Here is an 18,451-nt window from a genome sequence, read left to right on the forward strand (position 1 = left end):
TCACTTGTAATGCTGATTGCAAAGCACCCATGGAACTACACTGGTGTCAGAATAAGCCAAAAGAAAATGGTCTGGTTAAATGGAAAGATCCCCAGTCTGGTTTATGGAAGGGTCCCTTTATTAACCTTTGGTCTAGGATATGCTTGTGTATTTCCAGAAAACTCTCCCAAATCCATGTGGAAACTTCAACAATGGATCAGAGAGAGGAGCTGACCAGACTACTCCAACCACAGATAGCAGTAGCCCCAAGCAACACGCTGACGAGACAGAGGAGAAACAGTCCAGAGATGGGGGATGGTAAAGACACCTTGCCATGCTAGGTGTCATCAGCTGTGCATTGGTACAGGTTGCCCTGGACCAAACCAAAGAAGGTCAGATCTGCATTGCCATTGCCCACTGTTTGTCCACCATTGATAACTCGAATATCATTGCTGTCATGTCACAGGGGACAGTGACTCAAAGAACTGATGGCCCAGAAAGCAGCCTACTACAAACTAATTCGTTAAATGCCTGGCAGCAATTTAAAAGGACATGAAAGAACTCAATCCTTTTCATTGAATCTAAAAGTCTTAAAAGGACTCAAGCCCAGCGAATGGCATACACCTTTCTAAGATTATTAAGAAAACAAAAAGGGAAAATGCCAGAGGCTAAGACCAACAAGTAGTTAGCATAATTATGCGAGAGGTCCACTGGAAGGCTAATAGACTTTGATATTCAACAAGCGCTGAAAATCAACATAATATTGCCCAGCTTTTGCCTGAATGGCTGAAGGCAATCCCCTAACCTTGATAATCCTTTTACTGTTTACCAAACATTACCTTTGATATCCCTGTTTGCTTTGCTAAGGACAAATGTGTATTCTAGTAAATAAAAGCAAAGGAGACCAAGAAATCAGGGAGCCTCTCCGCTAGAAAGGTCTCCGCCTGGCTCCCCATGCATTCTAAATTTATATTTCTTGTCTAGAATATTCATTTGTGCGCAGCCCCTTCTCCAGACCTTGAACCCTAGCCGCAAATGGATTTGGCGTTCCCACATCATAGATATTTTTATACTTAAAAATGTCGAATTTTGTGCCAAAAAAAGAGCATTTGCGGGAAGTTTTAATTCATTACTTTGTTTTTAAGAAAAGTGCAGCTGAAAGTTATCGTATACTTCGGGAAACTTATGGTGAACATGCTCCATCTCAAGATACTTGTGAATGCTGGTTTAAACGCTCTAAAAGTGATGATTTCGATGTGAAAGACAAAGAACATCCAAGTCAACCGAAAAAGTTTGAAGACCAACAATTACAAGCATTATTGGATGAAGATGCGTGTCAAACTCAAAAACAACTTGCAGAAAGATTAAACGTTGCTCAGCAAACAATTTACAAGCAATGGGAAAGATTTTAAAGGAAGGAAAATGGATGCCACATCAACTGAACGAAAGACAAATGGAGAACCGAAAAGTCATCAGTAAAATGTTGCTTCAACAGCACGAAAGAAAGTCTTTTTTTGCATCAAATTGTGACGCGATGAAAAGTGGATTTATTTTGAGAATCCCAAATGCACAAAATCATGGGTTGATCCAGGTCAACCATCAACATCGATTGCAAGGCCAAATCACTTCGGAAAGAAGACAATGCTCTGCGTTTGGTGGGATCAGGAAGGTGTGGTGTATTATGAGCTTCTAAAACCAGGTGAAACCATTATTACTGATCACTACCAACAACAAATAATTAATTTGAACCACGTTTGATCATGAAACGATAGTTTCAGAATGGGCCAGAATACACGGCAAAGTGATTTTGCTTCCTGATAATGTACCATCACACACTTTAAAACCAGTTAAAGACACATTAAAAGATCTTGCCTGGGAAGTATTAACCCACCCACCGTATTCACCAGACTTTGCTCCTTCAGATTACCACTTGTTCTGATCGATGGCACAGGCACTTTCTGAGAAGCACTTCAAAACGTACGAAGAAGTGGAAAATTGGGTCTCTGAATTGTTTGCCTCAAAACAGGAGAAATTCTGTTGGGACAGTATCCACAAACTACCTGAAAGATGGGGGAAATGTGTAGCTAGCAATGGCCATTTCTTTGAATAAAGCACTTTTGATGTTTCTCTTGAAGTTATCGTGTTTTCTTTGATTACAAAATCCATGTTATTAACTGGTACCCCTGGTATTTCACTTAGCCTGATACTCTCCAGGTCTCCATGCTGCCTCAAAGGATAAGATATTCTTCTTTTTTACTGCTGCATAGTATTCCATGGTATAAATGTACCACAGAATTCCTATTCACTCATCTACTGAAGGGCACTTGGGTTGTTTCCAGATCTTAGCTATTGTAAATTATGCTGCTAGGAATGTAGGGGTGCATACATTCTTTCTGATTGGTGTTTCGGGTTTCTTTGGATATATTCCTACAAGTGGGATCACTGGATCAAATGGCAGTTCCATATTTAATTTTTTGAGGAAACTCCATACTGTTTTCCAGATGGTTGCACCAGTCTGCATTCCCACCAGCAGTGTGCTAGGGTTCCCTTTTCTCCATATCATCACTAACACTTGTCATTTATTGATTTGTTGATGGTAGGCATTCTGACAGGTGTTAGATGGTACTTCATTGACATTTTCTTTGCATCTATTGGATGATTAGTGACTTTGAGCATTTTTTTCATATGTCTCTTGGCCATCTGTATGTGATTTTTGGAGAAGTGTCTATTTAAGTCCTTTGCCCATTTTTTTTACTTGACTTGTTTGTCTTCCTTTTGTTAAGTTGTATGAGTTCCTTATATATTTTGGATATTAACCCTTTATCAGATGTATCCTTGCCAAATATGTTCTCCCACAGTGGGCTCTCTACTTGTTTTGTTGATGGTTACTTTTGCTGTGCAGAAGCTTTTTATTTTGATGTAGTCCCATTTGTTTATTTTCTCCTTAGTTTCCTTTGCTTAGGAAATATATCTGTAAACATATTGCTACAAGAGATGTCTGAGATTTTGCTGCCTATGGTTTCTTCTAGGATTTTTATGGTTTCCTGGTTTACATTTAAGTCTTTTATCAATTTTGAGTGTATTCTTGTGTATGGTGTAAGTTGGTGTTCTAGTTTCATTTTTTTTGTATGTATCTGTCCAATTTTCTCAACACCATTTATTGAAGAGACTATCTTGACTCCATTGTATGCTCTTGCCTCCTTTGTCAAATATTAATTAAGCGTAATGCCTTGGGTCAATTTCTGGGTTCTTTTTTTCTTTTCCATTGGTCTATGTGCCTGTTCTTGTGCCAGTACCAGGCTTTTTCTTATTATGGTGTCTTTGTAGTATAACTTGATATCTGGTATTGTGATTCCCCAACTTTATTTTTCTTTCTCAAAATTGCTGCAGCTATTTGGGGTCTTTTTTTATTCCATATAAATTTTTGGAGTATTTGTTCTAGCTCTGTGAAATATGCCATTGGTATTTTAATCGTGATTGCATTGAATCTGTAAATTACCTTGGGTAGTATGGGCATTTTAATGATGTTGAATCTACCAACCCATGAACACAGTATATTCTTCCATTTGTTTATATCTTCTCTTTCTTTTCAATGTCCTGTAATTTTCCAAGTACAGATCTTTTGCCTCCTTGTTTAAGTTTATTCCTAAGTATCTTAATGTTTTTGTTGCAATGGTAAATGGGGTTGTTTGTTTAGTTTCTCTTTCTGAGAATTCATTATTGGTGTATAAAAAAAGCCATCAATTTTGGAGTGTTGATTTTGTATCCTGCTACATTGCTAAATTCATTTATTAAATCTAGTATTTTTTTGATGGAGTATTTGGGGTTTTCTATGTACAATATCATGTCTTTGGTGAATAATGAGAGTTTTACTTCCTCCTTTCCAGTTTAGATGTCTTTTATTTCTTCTTTTTGTCTGATCGCTGTAGCTATGACTTCGAATACTATGTTGAATAAGAGGGGTGAAAGTGGACATACCTGTCTTGTTCCTGTTCTTAGGGGAAATGGTTTTAGTTTGTCATATATGGTTTATCATGTTGAGATATGCTGTAGGTTTGTCATATATGGTTTATCATGTTGAGATATGCTCCCTCTGTTCCCACTTTGCTGAGAGGTTGTTGTGTGTGTGTTTTTTTATCAAAAAGGGTATTGGATGTTGTAGAATGCTTTTTCTGCGTCTATTGATGTGATCATGTGATTTTTGACTTTCAGTTTGTTTATGTGTTATATCACGTTTATTAATTTGCAAATATTGTACCAGTCTTGCATCCCTGGAATAAATCCCACTTGATCATGTTGTATGATCTTTTTAATATATGTTTTGATTATTATAAATCAAATTTGTACTTTAGTTTGAGATCATGATACCTCCAACTTTGTTCTTCTTTCTCAAGATTTCAGTGGCTAGTCAGGATCTTTTGTGGTTCTATATCAATTTTAGGATTATTTGTACTAGTTCTGAGAAGAATGCCATTGGTATTTTGATTGCAATTGCATTGAATCTGTAACTTGCTTTGGGTAGTATAGTCATTTAAACCATATTAATTGTTCCAATTCATGAGCACAGTATATCCTTTCATTTACTTGTGTCCTCTTCAGTTTCTTTCTTCAATATCTTATAGTTTTCAGAGTACAGGTATTTCACTTCCTTGGTTAAGTTTATTTCTGGGTATTTTATTCTTTTTGATGCAATTGTAACTGGGAGTTTTTCTTCATTTCTCCTGATTGCTTATTAGTAGTATATAAGAATTTGACAGATTCCCATATATTAATTTTGCATTCTGCTACTTTACTGAATTCTTTCATTCTATTAATTTTTGGTGGATGCTTTAGGGTTTTCTATATACAGTATTATGTCATCTGCAAGTAGTGACAATTTTGTTTCTTCCTTTCTGATTTGGATGCCTTTTATTTCTTTTTCTTGTCTGATTCCTCTGTCTAGAACTATCTCTATATATAAAAGGCTAAGCGACCATCTGACCATCCGGTAGGTATGATGTGCACTGACCAGCAGGGAGCAGACACTCAATGCAGAAGCTGCCGAGCTGCAGTGACTTGGCAGTGGCAGTTCTCGGGTGACGCACCCCGGAACCAGAGAGGAGGGAGCCCGATTCCAGGGTGCATTATCCGAGAACCACCCTCTTGCAATCCAGGACCCCTCAAGTGATGTCAGAGAGCCGGTTTCAGCCCGATCCCCACAGGAGAGGCCAAGGGATCTCACCTGCCGGAGAGACCCCGTTCACTCCGCAAACACCCTTCCAGCCCTTCCAGCCATAGAGCCGCCCCAGATGCGGCCAGCCGGGGAGGGACTGCGGGAGGTTGGCTCCAGGGCGTGTCTGGCCCATCTCTCCCAGTCCCGACCAGCCAGCCACCTTCTAATTAATTTCCTTTCAGTGTGCACGAATCTGTTCACCAGGGCACTAGTGTTGAATAATAGTTATTTAATTTGACATCTTTGTCTTTTTCCTGATTTAGAGAAAAGGCTTTCCTCTTTTCATCATTAACTATGATGTTAGATGTGGGCTTGTCATATATACAACCTTTACATTTAAATTAATCATTGATAAGTATGTGCTTTTTGCCATTTTGTCAATTGTTTTTTATTGTTTTTGTTGCTCTACTCTTTTTCTTCTTTTGATCTCTTTCTGATTTGTTGGTATTCTTTAGTGTTTCAATTGGAATCCTTTCTCTTCATTTTTTTTGTATATTTTTGGCATGGTTTTGGTTTATGGTTACTATAAGATTCATATATATCAACCTATATCTATAACAGTCTTTATTAAGCTAATAACCATTTAAGTTCAATTGCATTCTAAAAGCAGTACATATGTACTCTTCCTCCCCTCTTTGTTTTTTTGTTGTTGTTTTTTAATATATTTTATTGATTTTTTACAGAGAGGAATAGAGAGTTAGAAACATCAATGAGAGAGAAACACTGATCAGCTGCCTCCTGCACACCTCCCACTGGGGATGTGCCCGGAATCGAACCTGGGACCCTTCAGTCCGCAGGCTGATGCTCTATCCACTGAGCCAAACCGGTCAGGGCCCCTCTTTGTTTTTGATGTCATGTTTTATATCTTTTTGTTTTGTGTATATCTTGATTATTTATTGTACTTATAGTTAATTTTGCTACTGTTGTCCTTTAACCTTCCTATTAACTTTTTAAGTGGTTGATTATTGTATATTTGCCTTTACCAGTGAGATTTTCTTCTTTCTTGTCATTTCTTATTTCTCGGTATGTTCTTTTCTGCAAGGCTGATTTAGTGTGGTGAACTCCTTTAGTTTTTGCATGTCTCGGAAATCCTTTATCTCTCCTTCAATTCTAAATACAATGAAACCTTGGTTCTAGAACTTAATTCATTTTAGAGGGCTGTTCGAAAATGGAATCATTATTCCCATTAGAACTAGTGTGAATTGAATTAATCCATTTCAGACCCCCCCCAAATGATTCCATGTTTTAAACTTTCTTATGTACAATACCTGTCTAATGTAATGTTTAATTTACAAATAAACACTTTAGATGCAAAAGGGACATGAAATGTAAATGAAAATTTAACAAAAAGGTTATGAAATATACAGTAAAATGAAAAATTAATAATAAGCAGCAACAAAAGCAAAATAACACAAAAATATTCATAGCACAATTTCCTGAGATGTTAACAATATGAGCTTTAGTGGTAAACTGACTCATACTCTCTCGCATTCTCTCCTTTGTTTGTCACCTGAGAGACATGAAAGTGTTGTCAGGTTGAGAAGCGAATTGTTGGAGATGGGAGGGAGACATTCGAGAACTGAGGTTTGAATGTAATAAACTTGCTGGGTAAAGTATTCTAGGATATAGATTCCTATCTTGGAGCACTTTAAATATATCTTGCCATTCCCTTCTGGCCAATAAAGTTGCTTCTGAGAAATCAGATGATAGTCTTGTGGGGTTTCCCTTGTCTGTGACTTGTTTGTTTTTGTTTTCTGCCTTTATGATTGACTCTTTATCTTTAAATTTTGCCATTTTCATTAGAGTATGTCTTGGCATGAGTCTCTTTGGGTTCATCTTACTTGGGACTCTCTGTATTTCCTAAACCTGAATATCTGTTTCCTTACCTAGATTAGGAAAGTTTTCAGATATTATTTATTCAAATAAATTCTTGCTGCCCCTTTCTCTCTTCTCTTCTCCTCTAGAATCCCTATAATGCAAATGTTAGTGTACTTGGTGTTATTCCAGAGATCTCATACTATCCTCATTTTTGAAATTCTTTTTTTTCATTTTGCTGTTCTTATTGGGTGATTTCCACTAATTTGCCATCCAGGTCTCTAATCCATTCTTCTGTTTTAACTAATCTGCTGTTTATTCCTTCTAATGTGTTTTTTATTTCACCTATTATATTCATCTCTGATTTGTTCTTTACATTTTCTATCTCTTTGTTAAAGTGTTCTATGAAGTTTTTCTTGTAGTCACAAGTTTGTTGACCATTCTTATGGCTGTTTCTTTGACTTCTTTATCAAGCAAATTATTTATCTCCATTTCATTAGGGTTTTTCCTTGTTCCTTTATTTGAGGCATATTGTTCTGTCTCCCCATTTTGTTTGACTTTATGTGTTTATTACTGTGAGTTGGATAGAATAAGTATCTTTCTCAGTCTGAAAGAGTAGATTCTGAGTAGATTGTGTATTGAATAGTTTTGGCAGGCGGGTGCTGGTTGGGGCAGGTATGTGTGGTGCCCGATGCGTCACCTGGGCTGAAGGGGTGGGTGTGTTCTGGGTGGAGTAGCCTGATGTGTGCTTGCTTCCTTGTCCTTATTATCTGGGTGGGGTTGCCTAATGTACATGGGGCTGCTCCCTGGGCTCCTGGAGTGCCCTGTTGCTTTAATTGGCTGTGATATGAGCTGGGTCTGTGCAGAGTTGCTTTGTGAGCTTGCATCTTTAGACCCCACCTAATCCACTCTCTATCCCATTGGGGCAGCCTTGTGTGTACACACCTCAGCACTTTACTAGTTCTGCTCCCTTTCTGAGCAGTACAGCTCCTTGCAAGCTCAACCACACCCCTCTCACTCCATAGGCAGCCCTGTGTACATGCCCTGTTGCTTAAATTATCCTAAGTCAGAGCAGGGTCTGGGCTGGGCCACTCTGCCTTCCTGCAGCTCAATGTCCTGCTCGCTAGGCCCTTTCTCCTGTTGAGGCAGCCTTGCATGGGTGCACATAGCAACACTTTGGTAGTTCTGAAATCTCTCCTGGACGGTGGCAGGAGCTCCTGCCATGGGTGGGTGCACAGCAGCATCCCACTCACTCCACATGGGGCAGTCTGGTATGTGGGTACCACGCAGTTTTTCTGACTCCACACTTTTCTTCTGGTTGGGCAGCCCCATTTATGCATGCAGTGGTGCCCCACTTTCTCCGCAATTTCTCTGGAATGGGCAGTCCTGTGTGTGGGCACCATAGTGTTTTTTTAGCTCCCCATTCTTTCTAGGAGTGAGGACCCCACATGAGCACACAGTAGCACCCCACTATCTCCACACTGTTTTTGGACAGGTCAGCCTACAAGTGAGTACTGCAGTATTCTGTTGGCTCCATACTTTCTCCAGGTAGGAGAAACCCTTGTGTGTGCAGCCAAGTGGGAGCACAAAGCAGCTGCACCTGCTGGATTAGATGGTCCCCTTGTGTGCACACTTTGGTACTCTCCTGTTTTTGCTGGGTCTAGCTCAAGTAGGGGTGGCTGGGGACATGCTAAAGCACCCTGCAGGTCTGCTAGAGAACCTGGATGGAGCTCTCACCTGCTATCCAGGTTCAGGGGAGATGTTAACAATGGGGCCCACCCATTCCTCCAGTACTGGGTTGTTTTCTCTGCTCCAAGAGAGCCCTCGTGGTTCCCCAACCTTCTCTAGATAGTCATTCTCTCTTGTTTATTGTGCAGAGGCTGTTCAGTTGGCTCACATTTTTTTCTTAGGAGGATTTGATCTAAATACAGGTGTACATTTGATATATTCTTGCAAGAATGTGAGCTCAGCATCTATGGTACCATCTTTGACTGACTATAATAATCTCATTTTTTCATTTACTTAGTCTTCTATATACCTGTTAATAATTTATCTCCAAACTTAACAGAATGATGAAACTCCTCTCAGTGTGGTCAGCTACACCAGATGATTTATCAATCCCTTTATTTTTTGGAGACAACCCTCCTGAAATCCTCTGTCCTGGTTTGCTTTCTCTAGGCCTACTGCCCAGCCGTTAATCTGTGAGCATCATCCTAGGAATCTGTTTCATGTCTCATGTCTTCCTCCTTCTTGTGATATACCTTTTTGTAGAATACAAACCATAATAACTTTCTAAGAAAGTATACATGAAAGGAAAATGTTTTAAGCAGTTGCATGCCTGCAAATACTTTTTGTTGTTGTTCTTCTTACACTTGTTAATTTGGCTAGATTTAGAATTCTACAATGGAAATTTTTTTTCCAGAATTTTGAAGGCTTTGCTCCCTTGTCTTCTTTTTCCATTGTTGCTGTTAAGAAGTCCATTATAATTTGTGATGGTTTTTTTATTTTACCTGTATTTTTCCCTTTGGAAACTTTTAGAATCTTTTCGTTGTCCCAAAGTGTTATTTAATTTCATAGCGATGCACCTTGGTATGGGTCTTTTCTCATTTATTGTGCTTGGTGCTTGGTGTGTCCTTTCAAACTAGAAATTTGAATTCTCCTTTAATGGGAGGTTTTCTTGTATTATTTCTTTACTAGTCTATGTATTTTTTAATTTTTTTATTGACTAAGGTATTACATACATGTCCATATCCCCCATTGCCCCCCCACTCCACTCCTGTACATGCCCTCGCCCCCCTGCTGTCTCTGTCCATTGGTTATGCTTATAATGCATGCATACAAGTCTTTTAGTTGATCTCTCCCCCTTACCCCCACCCTCCCCTACCTTCCCTTTGAGGTTTGACTGTCTGATCAATGCTTCTGTCTCTGGATCTGTTTTTGTTCATCAGTTTATGTTGTGCATTATAATCCGCAAATGAGTGAGATCATGTGATATTTATCTTTCTCTAACTGGCTTATTTCACTTAGCATAATGCTCTCCAGATCTATCCATGCTATTGCAAATGGTAGGAGTTCCTTCTTTTTATATACACACACACACACACACACACACACACACACACACACACATATATATATGAGAAACATGCCTCAAATGTCAGTGATTATTATGAACGCATAATAATCTGGCCACTCATTGTGTGTGTGTGTGTGTGTGTGTGTGTGTGTGTGTGTTTGTGTGTGTATGTATATAAACACACACACACACACACATATATATATGGACACACACACACACACACACACACAATGAGTGGCCAGATTATTATGCATTCAGAGATCATAATAATCTGGCCACTCAGTGTATATAAACTTGCTTAATTAGACCTGCTTTCTGATTTAGCTAAACTTTTTCCAGCCCAGTGAAGCAACGAAACTTCTCTTTCAGGTAATTGTCAGCAACACAGCAGTAAATATCAACACTAAGTAGATTATTGTTGTAGATCACGCAGAGAGAACAAAGGGTAAAATATTTAACTGCAGCAGTGTTTGACTACATTCTGCACAGTGAGAAAACCTGAAGTCATTTTCAAGGTACACCATTTCTTCTTTTCAGTTGGGTCAAGTTTCTAAGCTTTCTAAATCTCCGTTTTCTGGCTAATGAAAAGGAAATAGGATTCCACTGAGTCTCCTATCTACCTACTCCAGGACTTCTGTGAGGATCAAATGAGATGAGGCATGGAAAATCCTTCATAGACATTTGGTTAAAATGTAAAAATGTTTCTACCTGCTATAAAGCAAGTTGTGTTCCTGGGCTGAAGAAACTCCAAGGAGGCTAGTTGCTAGGGAGAGTAAGCTGGGCATTGCTACGTGACATCATTACCCAGCACCCACACCCACCGTTTCTAGGCTGGGCTGGCCTGTGGGCCGCATTTTGCACCATGGGGTCTCAGCAGCTTCAGCTGCGATTTGGTGGGCTGTCACTCCAGTGTGGCGGCAGGGCCTGTGTCCCACTGTGGGGAAGCTGAGTGTTGCTTTGTGGGTGCCAGGTCCGTAGTGCCGTTTCTCTGTAAATGGCCAGTGCACATCACAGCAACTCCTACGTTGAGCGTCTGCCCCCTGGTGGTCAGTGCGCATCATAGCAACTGGTTAGACACTTAGCATATTAGCCTTTTATATACTAGTATATAGACTAGAGGCCTGGTGCACGAATTCATGCACAGGTGGGGTCCGGCTGGTCCAGATGCGGGGGGGAGATGCAAGAGGTTGGCCTGCCCCGCCCCCAGTAGAGGTGGGGGGGCCAATCGGGGGTGAGTCAGTGAAGGAGAGGGGCCATGGGTGGTTGGCTGGATGGACCCACCCCCGATTGGGGTGGGGGGTTATTGAGGGTGGGGCTGGCCAGGGGGAGGGACTGTGGGCAGTTGGGTAGCCGGCCCCATCCCCAATCAGGGTGGGGGGGCCAATTGGGGGCCAGGCTGGCCGGGGGAGGGGCTGCAGAAGTTTGGGGAGGCCAATAGGGGTCCTGATCAGGCCAGTTGGCTGCTGCAGTGAGTGTCATAGCGACTGGTCCTTCCATCATTCTGGTCACTGGGCTTTTATATATATAGATTATTATCTATATTTTCTGTGCTGTACTTTACAGCCCCATGACTATTCTATACCTGCTAATTTGTACTTCTTTTTTTAATTCTTATTGTTAAAAAGTATTACATATGTCCACTTTATCCCCCATTGTCCTTTGCCAGCCCACCCCCATTCCCCAGCCCAGGCCTTCACCATCCTCCTATTGTCTGTGTCCGTTGGTTATGGTTACGTGCATACAAGTTATTTGGTTGATCTCTTACACCACCCCCCTGCCCTCTGCCCATCAACTGTCTCTCTTTTTCTAAAAAATAAGGTAGTTTTTTGTTCTAAACAGCGGTTGCCAACCAGTGGTCCGCGGACCACTGGTGGTCTGTGAGGTCTAAAAGGTTGGCAACTGCTGATTTAAGGAAACCTTTGGAGCAGTGTTCGCCAACTGGTGGTCCACGGGGTCCAAAAGGCTGGCAACCACTGTTCTAAACTATTTTTCTGTCACTGTGAAGCATTGCCATAGAAAAATTTGAGAAGGTATAGCTTCTAATGAAGATTACCATGAGTTATAATAGCCTAGGACTCACACATTTGAATAATTCCTTTTGTGGAGTTGGTGAGGCAATTATTGACTGAATATGGGATATATAATGAAGACATACTATTTTTTACCCGTCTGATTGCTACAAATTTGGAAGTGTAGTAATATCAAATGTTGACAAGGGTGCAGGAAAACAAGCACTCGTATACGTAGCTGGCAAGAGTGTAAATTGGAACAGCCACTTTGGAAGACAATTTGGCAGTATCTATTGAAATTGAAAATGTGTACCCGCCATGATCCTGTAATTCCACTTGTCTCTACCCTAGAAAAACCTTGCACATGTGCACAAGGCATGTACTAGTATAAGAATATTTAATTATGGAAAAAAAACAGAATGAGATAGATCTATATAAGCACTGATATAAATAAATCTCCAAGACCAGGTTTTAAAAAAGGCAAGTTACAGAATAATATATACATAAAGTGTAATTCTACTTATCTGTAATACATTGTAATAGGTACACACAGATACATATATGCACATTTGTGTGTATATACTTTATATATTATCTACTGACATATAATATACTAGAAATTTTCTACAGTATATTTATTAATTACGTATATAGTCTATGCACTTACATATATGTGTAAATAATTAGACTATGTAAACATCTAGAAAAATATCTGGAAAGTCTGGATTAAGCCAATAACAGTGGTTACTTCTGGAGAGGGGACTGGAATTTTGGCAGGGGTGGGGCAGTCATGGGGACTTGCCCTTTATATGTTTTATCTGGACCTTTTTTTTACAAGAATGTGTTCATGTGTTAGTTCTATAAATATACACATACATTATTGCCAGTTTAAATATGCAGGGTAACTATAAACAATGAGATGGATTTTTGTTGGTTATACAGAAGTGGCTCAGTATATTTTGTGGAAAACAGCTCTTGCCAATTTAGAAAGCTTGTTTGATAAAACCCCACCTAACCTGCCTCTGCTTCTTTGTGTGATTTCACTACTGGTCTAAGGCCTGCTTATAATCTTCTTGGCTGTCAACCACTCAGTCACCTATTTTCCTTTCATCTTTTTTAGTTATGATAACAGGAAATAATCTGTTCATTGGGTTTTCCCAATCTTGAAAATTACCAAACTTAACTTTCTAGAATTGGTTTCCTAAATGCATGCAGAACTACAGTTGCTACTGAATACTAGTACATATGTTTGAAAGTTCTGAATATAAGGATGTTTGTGCAGCCCTTTACAGTTTACAAAATGTCTACTTTTTTGTCTTATTTATCTTCCCAACAACCCTGTGAGGTAAATGGTGTTGTTACCTGTTTATATAGATAGGGAAATGCTTGGTGGCCCCCACGACCACCCCCAGGTTCGACAATTCTCCAAGGAGGACTCACAGGACACAGCATATAATCATACTCACAGCTAAGATTTATTACAGTGAAAGGACACAAAGCAAAATCAGCAAAGGGAAAAGGCACATGGGGCAAAATCTCAAGGAAACCAGGTACAAGCTTCTAAGAATCTTCTCCTAGTGGAATCACCCAGTATGTGCCTACTTTTTCCAGCAATGGGTTGTGACACACGTGTGAAATGTTGTCTATCAGGGAGGTTCCCTTGAGCGTAGGAATCCAGGGATTTTACCAGGGGTCATTTATATAAGTCTTCTCTGCCTAGCATATATCAAAATTCTAAACTCCCAGAAGGAAAGCATGTATTTAGGATAAATTATATTTTTTGAACAGTTTAGGCATAGTGAGCCACTCATTAATTAGAGAATGGTGGAAACTCTACCCAAATCCAAGTTTCCAGACATGAGCCATGGGCTAGTCTTACAAGCAGGCCTTTTAAAAGATAGTAGTCTGCCTGCGTGGCTCAATGGTTGAACATCAACCTATGAACCAGGAGGTCATGGTTCCATTCCTGGTCAGGACACATGCCCAGGTTTCAGGTTCAATCCCTAGTGTGGGGTGCAGGAGGCAGCTGATAAATGATTCTCTCTCATCACTGATGTTTCTATCTCTCTCTCCCTCTCCTTTCCTCTCTGATGTCAATAAAAATATATTTAAAAAATAAAGATAGTAGCTTCATGCCTGCTATATTAATTCTATTCTGCACAAAAACTAGGGCGAAAAGAAATGAAGTTACTTTCCTTAAGATATTTAGATAGTAAGTGCTGGAATCAAGTCTTAAGCCCAGCCTTTTGGTCCAAGTCCATACTTTTCCCACTACATGACATCAATCTCCATCAGATCAAGTACAAATGTTTTTAGTATGCAATTGAAGTGGTGAAATTGAGTGCATAGTTTCTTAAATGTGGAATGTTCAAGTGATTTTCTTCCTTTGCCTTTAATCTCTTCTTTCTCTCTGACCTATAACATTTGTAGGATAACATTAAAAATCTAGAATTGGAAGTCATCAATCTGCAAAAGGAAAAGGAAGAATTGGTTCTTGAACTTCAGACAACAAAAAAGGATATCAACCAAGCCAAGTAAGAATAAAGTCAATAAATATCATATCAAAGTTCCTACTATGTATGAGGAGCTGTGGAGGAAGTAGAGAAGTAAAAGAGCCATATTCTGCACCCACAAATTTTAAACTTAGTTGTGGAGGAGAGACCTAAGCAAAAGAAAAGTTATTTAATTGAGGTTTTTAATAACATCTCATGATGACAATAAAAGAAGGCTGTAACACAACACAGCACATGATTAGTAGCCACATAAATTTCTTAGGCAGTAATTGCTTTAAGAGTTCAGAGGCAGGAGATATCAGTTTAGGCTGGTATGATCAAGGAAGGCTTTACAAGAAGTTAGCATTTGTGCTGGATTTTGAAAAATTATCAGGCCTACCAGATGGCAACAATTTATCCCTGCACTGATGGTAAATTAGTTTGTGAATAGAATTAATGTCCAGGCTAGTAAATGAAAAATCAATCTAGCTATTTCTTAGTTAAGAATAAAACCAACGGTTAAGTTCAACAGGGGATTGGGGCATGCGTGGGGAGAGGGGTGGGATGGGAATGGGGGGATGAGGACAAATATGTGACACCTTAATCAATAAAGAAATTAAAAAAAAAAAAAAAAAAAGAATAAAACCAAGATAGATAACCAGAATACCCTTCTCTCCCTCAAATTTCTGCCTTATTGGCTATTCTATCTTCTTTTTACTCAGTGACTGTTATATCTTTCTATTGAGTCTAAAGGTAATGTTTTTAAAAGTTATGCTAAATGTTTACTTTCTATCTCATACTTATGAGAATTATTTCTTACAGTTAAAGTGAAGTGAAATGGCTTCAAAGAACCATCCTTTTAACACATAGTGGTATGGGGGTTGGCGTGTATTGAGGCAATTGCATTGTTATATACTCAAAAAAAATTGTTCTTTGACTTTGTATTAAGGCCCCATTATTAAGGCAGTTTTGATTGTTTGGGTGGTATTCATATTTAAAGATGGCTATGTGACGGCCACCTATTTTATATGTATCAGGGTTGTGAGCCTGGGAGTCTAACATTATGTCTTTTGAAGTCAGGCTTTGCTGTTTCTAGTCTTTATTTCTACAACATCTGTGTTTAGGTTGAGTGAGCGCCGCCGCAAACGTCTCCAGGAGCTAGAGGGTCAAATAGCTGATCTAAAGAAGAAACTGAATGAACAGTCCAAACTTCTGAAGCTGAAAGAATCCACAGAGTGTACCATCTCCAAACTGAACCAGGAGATACGGGTATTAAACTCTATCGATGCATTTTATCCTACGGAAACTTATAAGCATAAGTGTTCTGTATGGAATTATACTATAGAAGTGTTTTCATGTGAGAGAGTACCAGGCAGGGTCATCATTTCAAGTGTGTGAATCTCCACAAAAGTTCCTTTTGCAGAACATTGTTCTAGTGGACGTCTCGAATCTGAATAACAAAACCCTTCTTTGACATTCAGAGTTTAATGTTAGATTCTCTGAAACCAAAGGGCAAAAAAGTACCTTAATATTTAGTGGTAATATCCTGACCACCTTCCATGATCATGTGGAATAATTTTGTAAAGTAGTTGCAAAATGACAGACACCTAGAGAAAATTTTCAGCTATTGAATATTCAAACTTATCTGCAAAGTAGTTGCTTCAGGCTACTTGTACTAAAACCTTTAGATATAATGGTTGCTAGGTGGATTTGTTCTTGAGGATTAGTAGATATTTCCTTGAAACTTCATTTATATAGCATGAATTTAGGACTGGATTTAGCTTGTAGGTACACTTTTGGTTTTATTGCTTCAGAGTGTTTGTGTAGTCTATACTCAGAGAACCTGTGCAAGCACAGCAAGGGGTATGATAAGCTTAATCATAAAATCTATTGGCGGCTTTCTCAGCTTAGTTTTCTCTCTTAATGGTTAGTCTGTCCATATGCACATCAACCTAGAGTAAATGCAGATGACTAATACTTGTACTGGTTTTTGTTTTTATAGGTGATGAAAAACCAACGGGTACAGTTAATGCGTCAGATGAAAGAGGATGCTGAGAAATTTAGACAATGGAAGCAACAAAAAGACAAAGAAGTAATCCAATTAAAAGAACGGGTAAGTGCCAGCGGGAAGGGATACAGAAGCTGGGTGGATGTGGGCAAAGGGGTGGGGGAATGGGGACATCTGTAATAATGTTAACAATAAATATAAAGTTTTTAAAAAAAGAATAGGTAAGTATACTCCTCAAAGGTAATAAACCCTTCTCTAGGCTGACTGACATGAAATCTTTTTTTTAATTTTAAATAATTGGTGTCTCCAAAAATGTGACACATTCATGAATTTAACAGCTATTTATTAAATGTCTATTGGGTGCAAGGTATTATCCACTATATATACCTTGGAAAATATAAAGATGAGTGGTATATGAACTCTGCCCTTGAAGCCTGGTATAAGGGGAATGTGAGACATAAACATGGTTTTCACCAATATAAAGAATAAAGAGATCTGTGCTTTACAAATGGTCTAAAACAGCGGTCACCAACCTTTTGGACCGCACAGACCACAAGTGGTCTGCGGACCACCGGTTGGCAACCGCTGGTCTAAAACACCAAAGTAATTAAGAAAGGGAAGCACACTTCTAGTCGGAGTGAAAAGACAATAGGTGAACAAGCCTTGAATAATAGGGAGGATTTTGTTAGAGATAAATGCAGGCATCCAGATAGATGGGACAGCAGGAAATGACAACTTTGTAGGCATATTCAAGGCATGACTAATGGTCTAGGTGGAATAGTAGTAGAAAATTCTATTGGAAAGACAAATTGAAGCTGAATTGTTAAAGATCCAAGAAGTTTGAACTTTATTTTGTTAGCAGAGTAAAGATTTTTAAGGTTTTTGAGAAACAATGTGATATTAGCAAAATACTGCTTTAGAAAGATACGTCTGGGAGTAATGTGTAGAACAAACTGAAGTATTGATAAATCGGAAGCCAGAACACATATAAGTTAAGACATTATATCATCCCGAAAGATAGTAAGGGCCCAAATTAGAATAGTAGCAGCATTCTTGGAAAGCACACTGGAAAAGACATTGATTTGGAGAAATTTTTAGAATTGGCCAGAATGTGATACATTGGGTCAAGAAATAAGATTAGAAATACTTTCAGAATGGTAGATAGCATGAGGAGTTTTGTGGACTCAGTGAAAGAAGCACAGCTGATAAAGTTTATAAAAACAACTATTTATAAGGTCTAGAAATTGTCCTAAGGGTGTAAACCAAATAAACAATTATTCAAGGAACTCTACTAAATCTCAGGAAGAATAGCAAGAATCTGTGTCATTTGAGCCATGACCAACTCCCTCCCCTGACCCTCCAGTTTCCATTCTATGGCTATTGTTTCTTCTGTTTCTTTGCCTTCACCTCCATGTTACTACACCTCTGTTTCAGGCAAGAGCAGATAAGAAGTCTGTGTATCCCTTTTTCCACCTAGTCCTCATGTATAGGGTGGAAACTCTGCCGCTGATGCAGAAAGCCAGTAATACTGGGGCCTGATTGTCCCAACCCATCTAACCATAGTATGTCACTTCCATGTCAGGAGAGGCAAGCCAAGAAAAATAGAGTCTAGTGCCCCAGCCCAGCATCCAACTCAGAACAGAAATGTTGCTCTAAGAAGTAGGATGCTGTGCCTGCCTCCAGATCCTGAGCTATGGTACCAAGGTTATGCCCAGGGAGAGAAGCTGGCCATAGGAACAGCCATAGGAATCCTGCCTTCCATAAGGGTACTGGCTTTATTTAGGGAAGTTAAAATCTGAAGGTGTTATCAACCAAGAATCTTATAGAGAGCAAAGTTTTCTTTCAAAAATGAAGGCA

At 39.2% G+C, this 18,451-nt stretch overlaps 1 protein-coding gene across 1 annotated transcript in view; it reads left to right on the forward strand.

Annotated features, from left to right (window-relative positions):
- KIF4A (kinesin family member 4A) overlaps positions 1–18,451 on the forward strand; it is a 204,012-nt gene that overhangs the window by 126,271 nt on the left and 59,290 nt on the right. The window contains exons 15-17 of the mRNA XM_008155964.3: positions 14,525–14,628; positions 15,711–15,855; positions 16,589–16,699. Of these exons, the coding sequence (XP_008154186.2) occupies positions 14,525–14,628; positions 15,711–15,855; positions 16,589–16,699 (360 nt within the window). The remainder of the gene's footprint in view (positions 1–14,524; positions 14,629–15,710; positions 15,856–16,588; positions 16,700–18,451) is intronic.

This window comes from Eptesicus fuscus, chromosome 1 (genome assembly GCF_027574615.1).
Source record: "Eptesicus fuscus isolate TK198812 chromosome 1, DD_ASM_mEF_20220401, whole genome shotgun sequence".
NCBI classification, from domain to species: domain Eukaryota; kingdom Metazoa; phylum Chordata; class Mammalia; order Chiroptera; family Vespertilionidae; genus Eptesicus; species Eptesicus fuscus.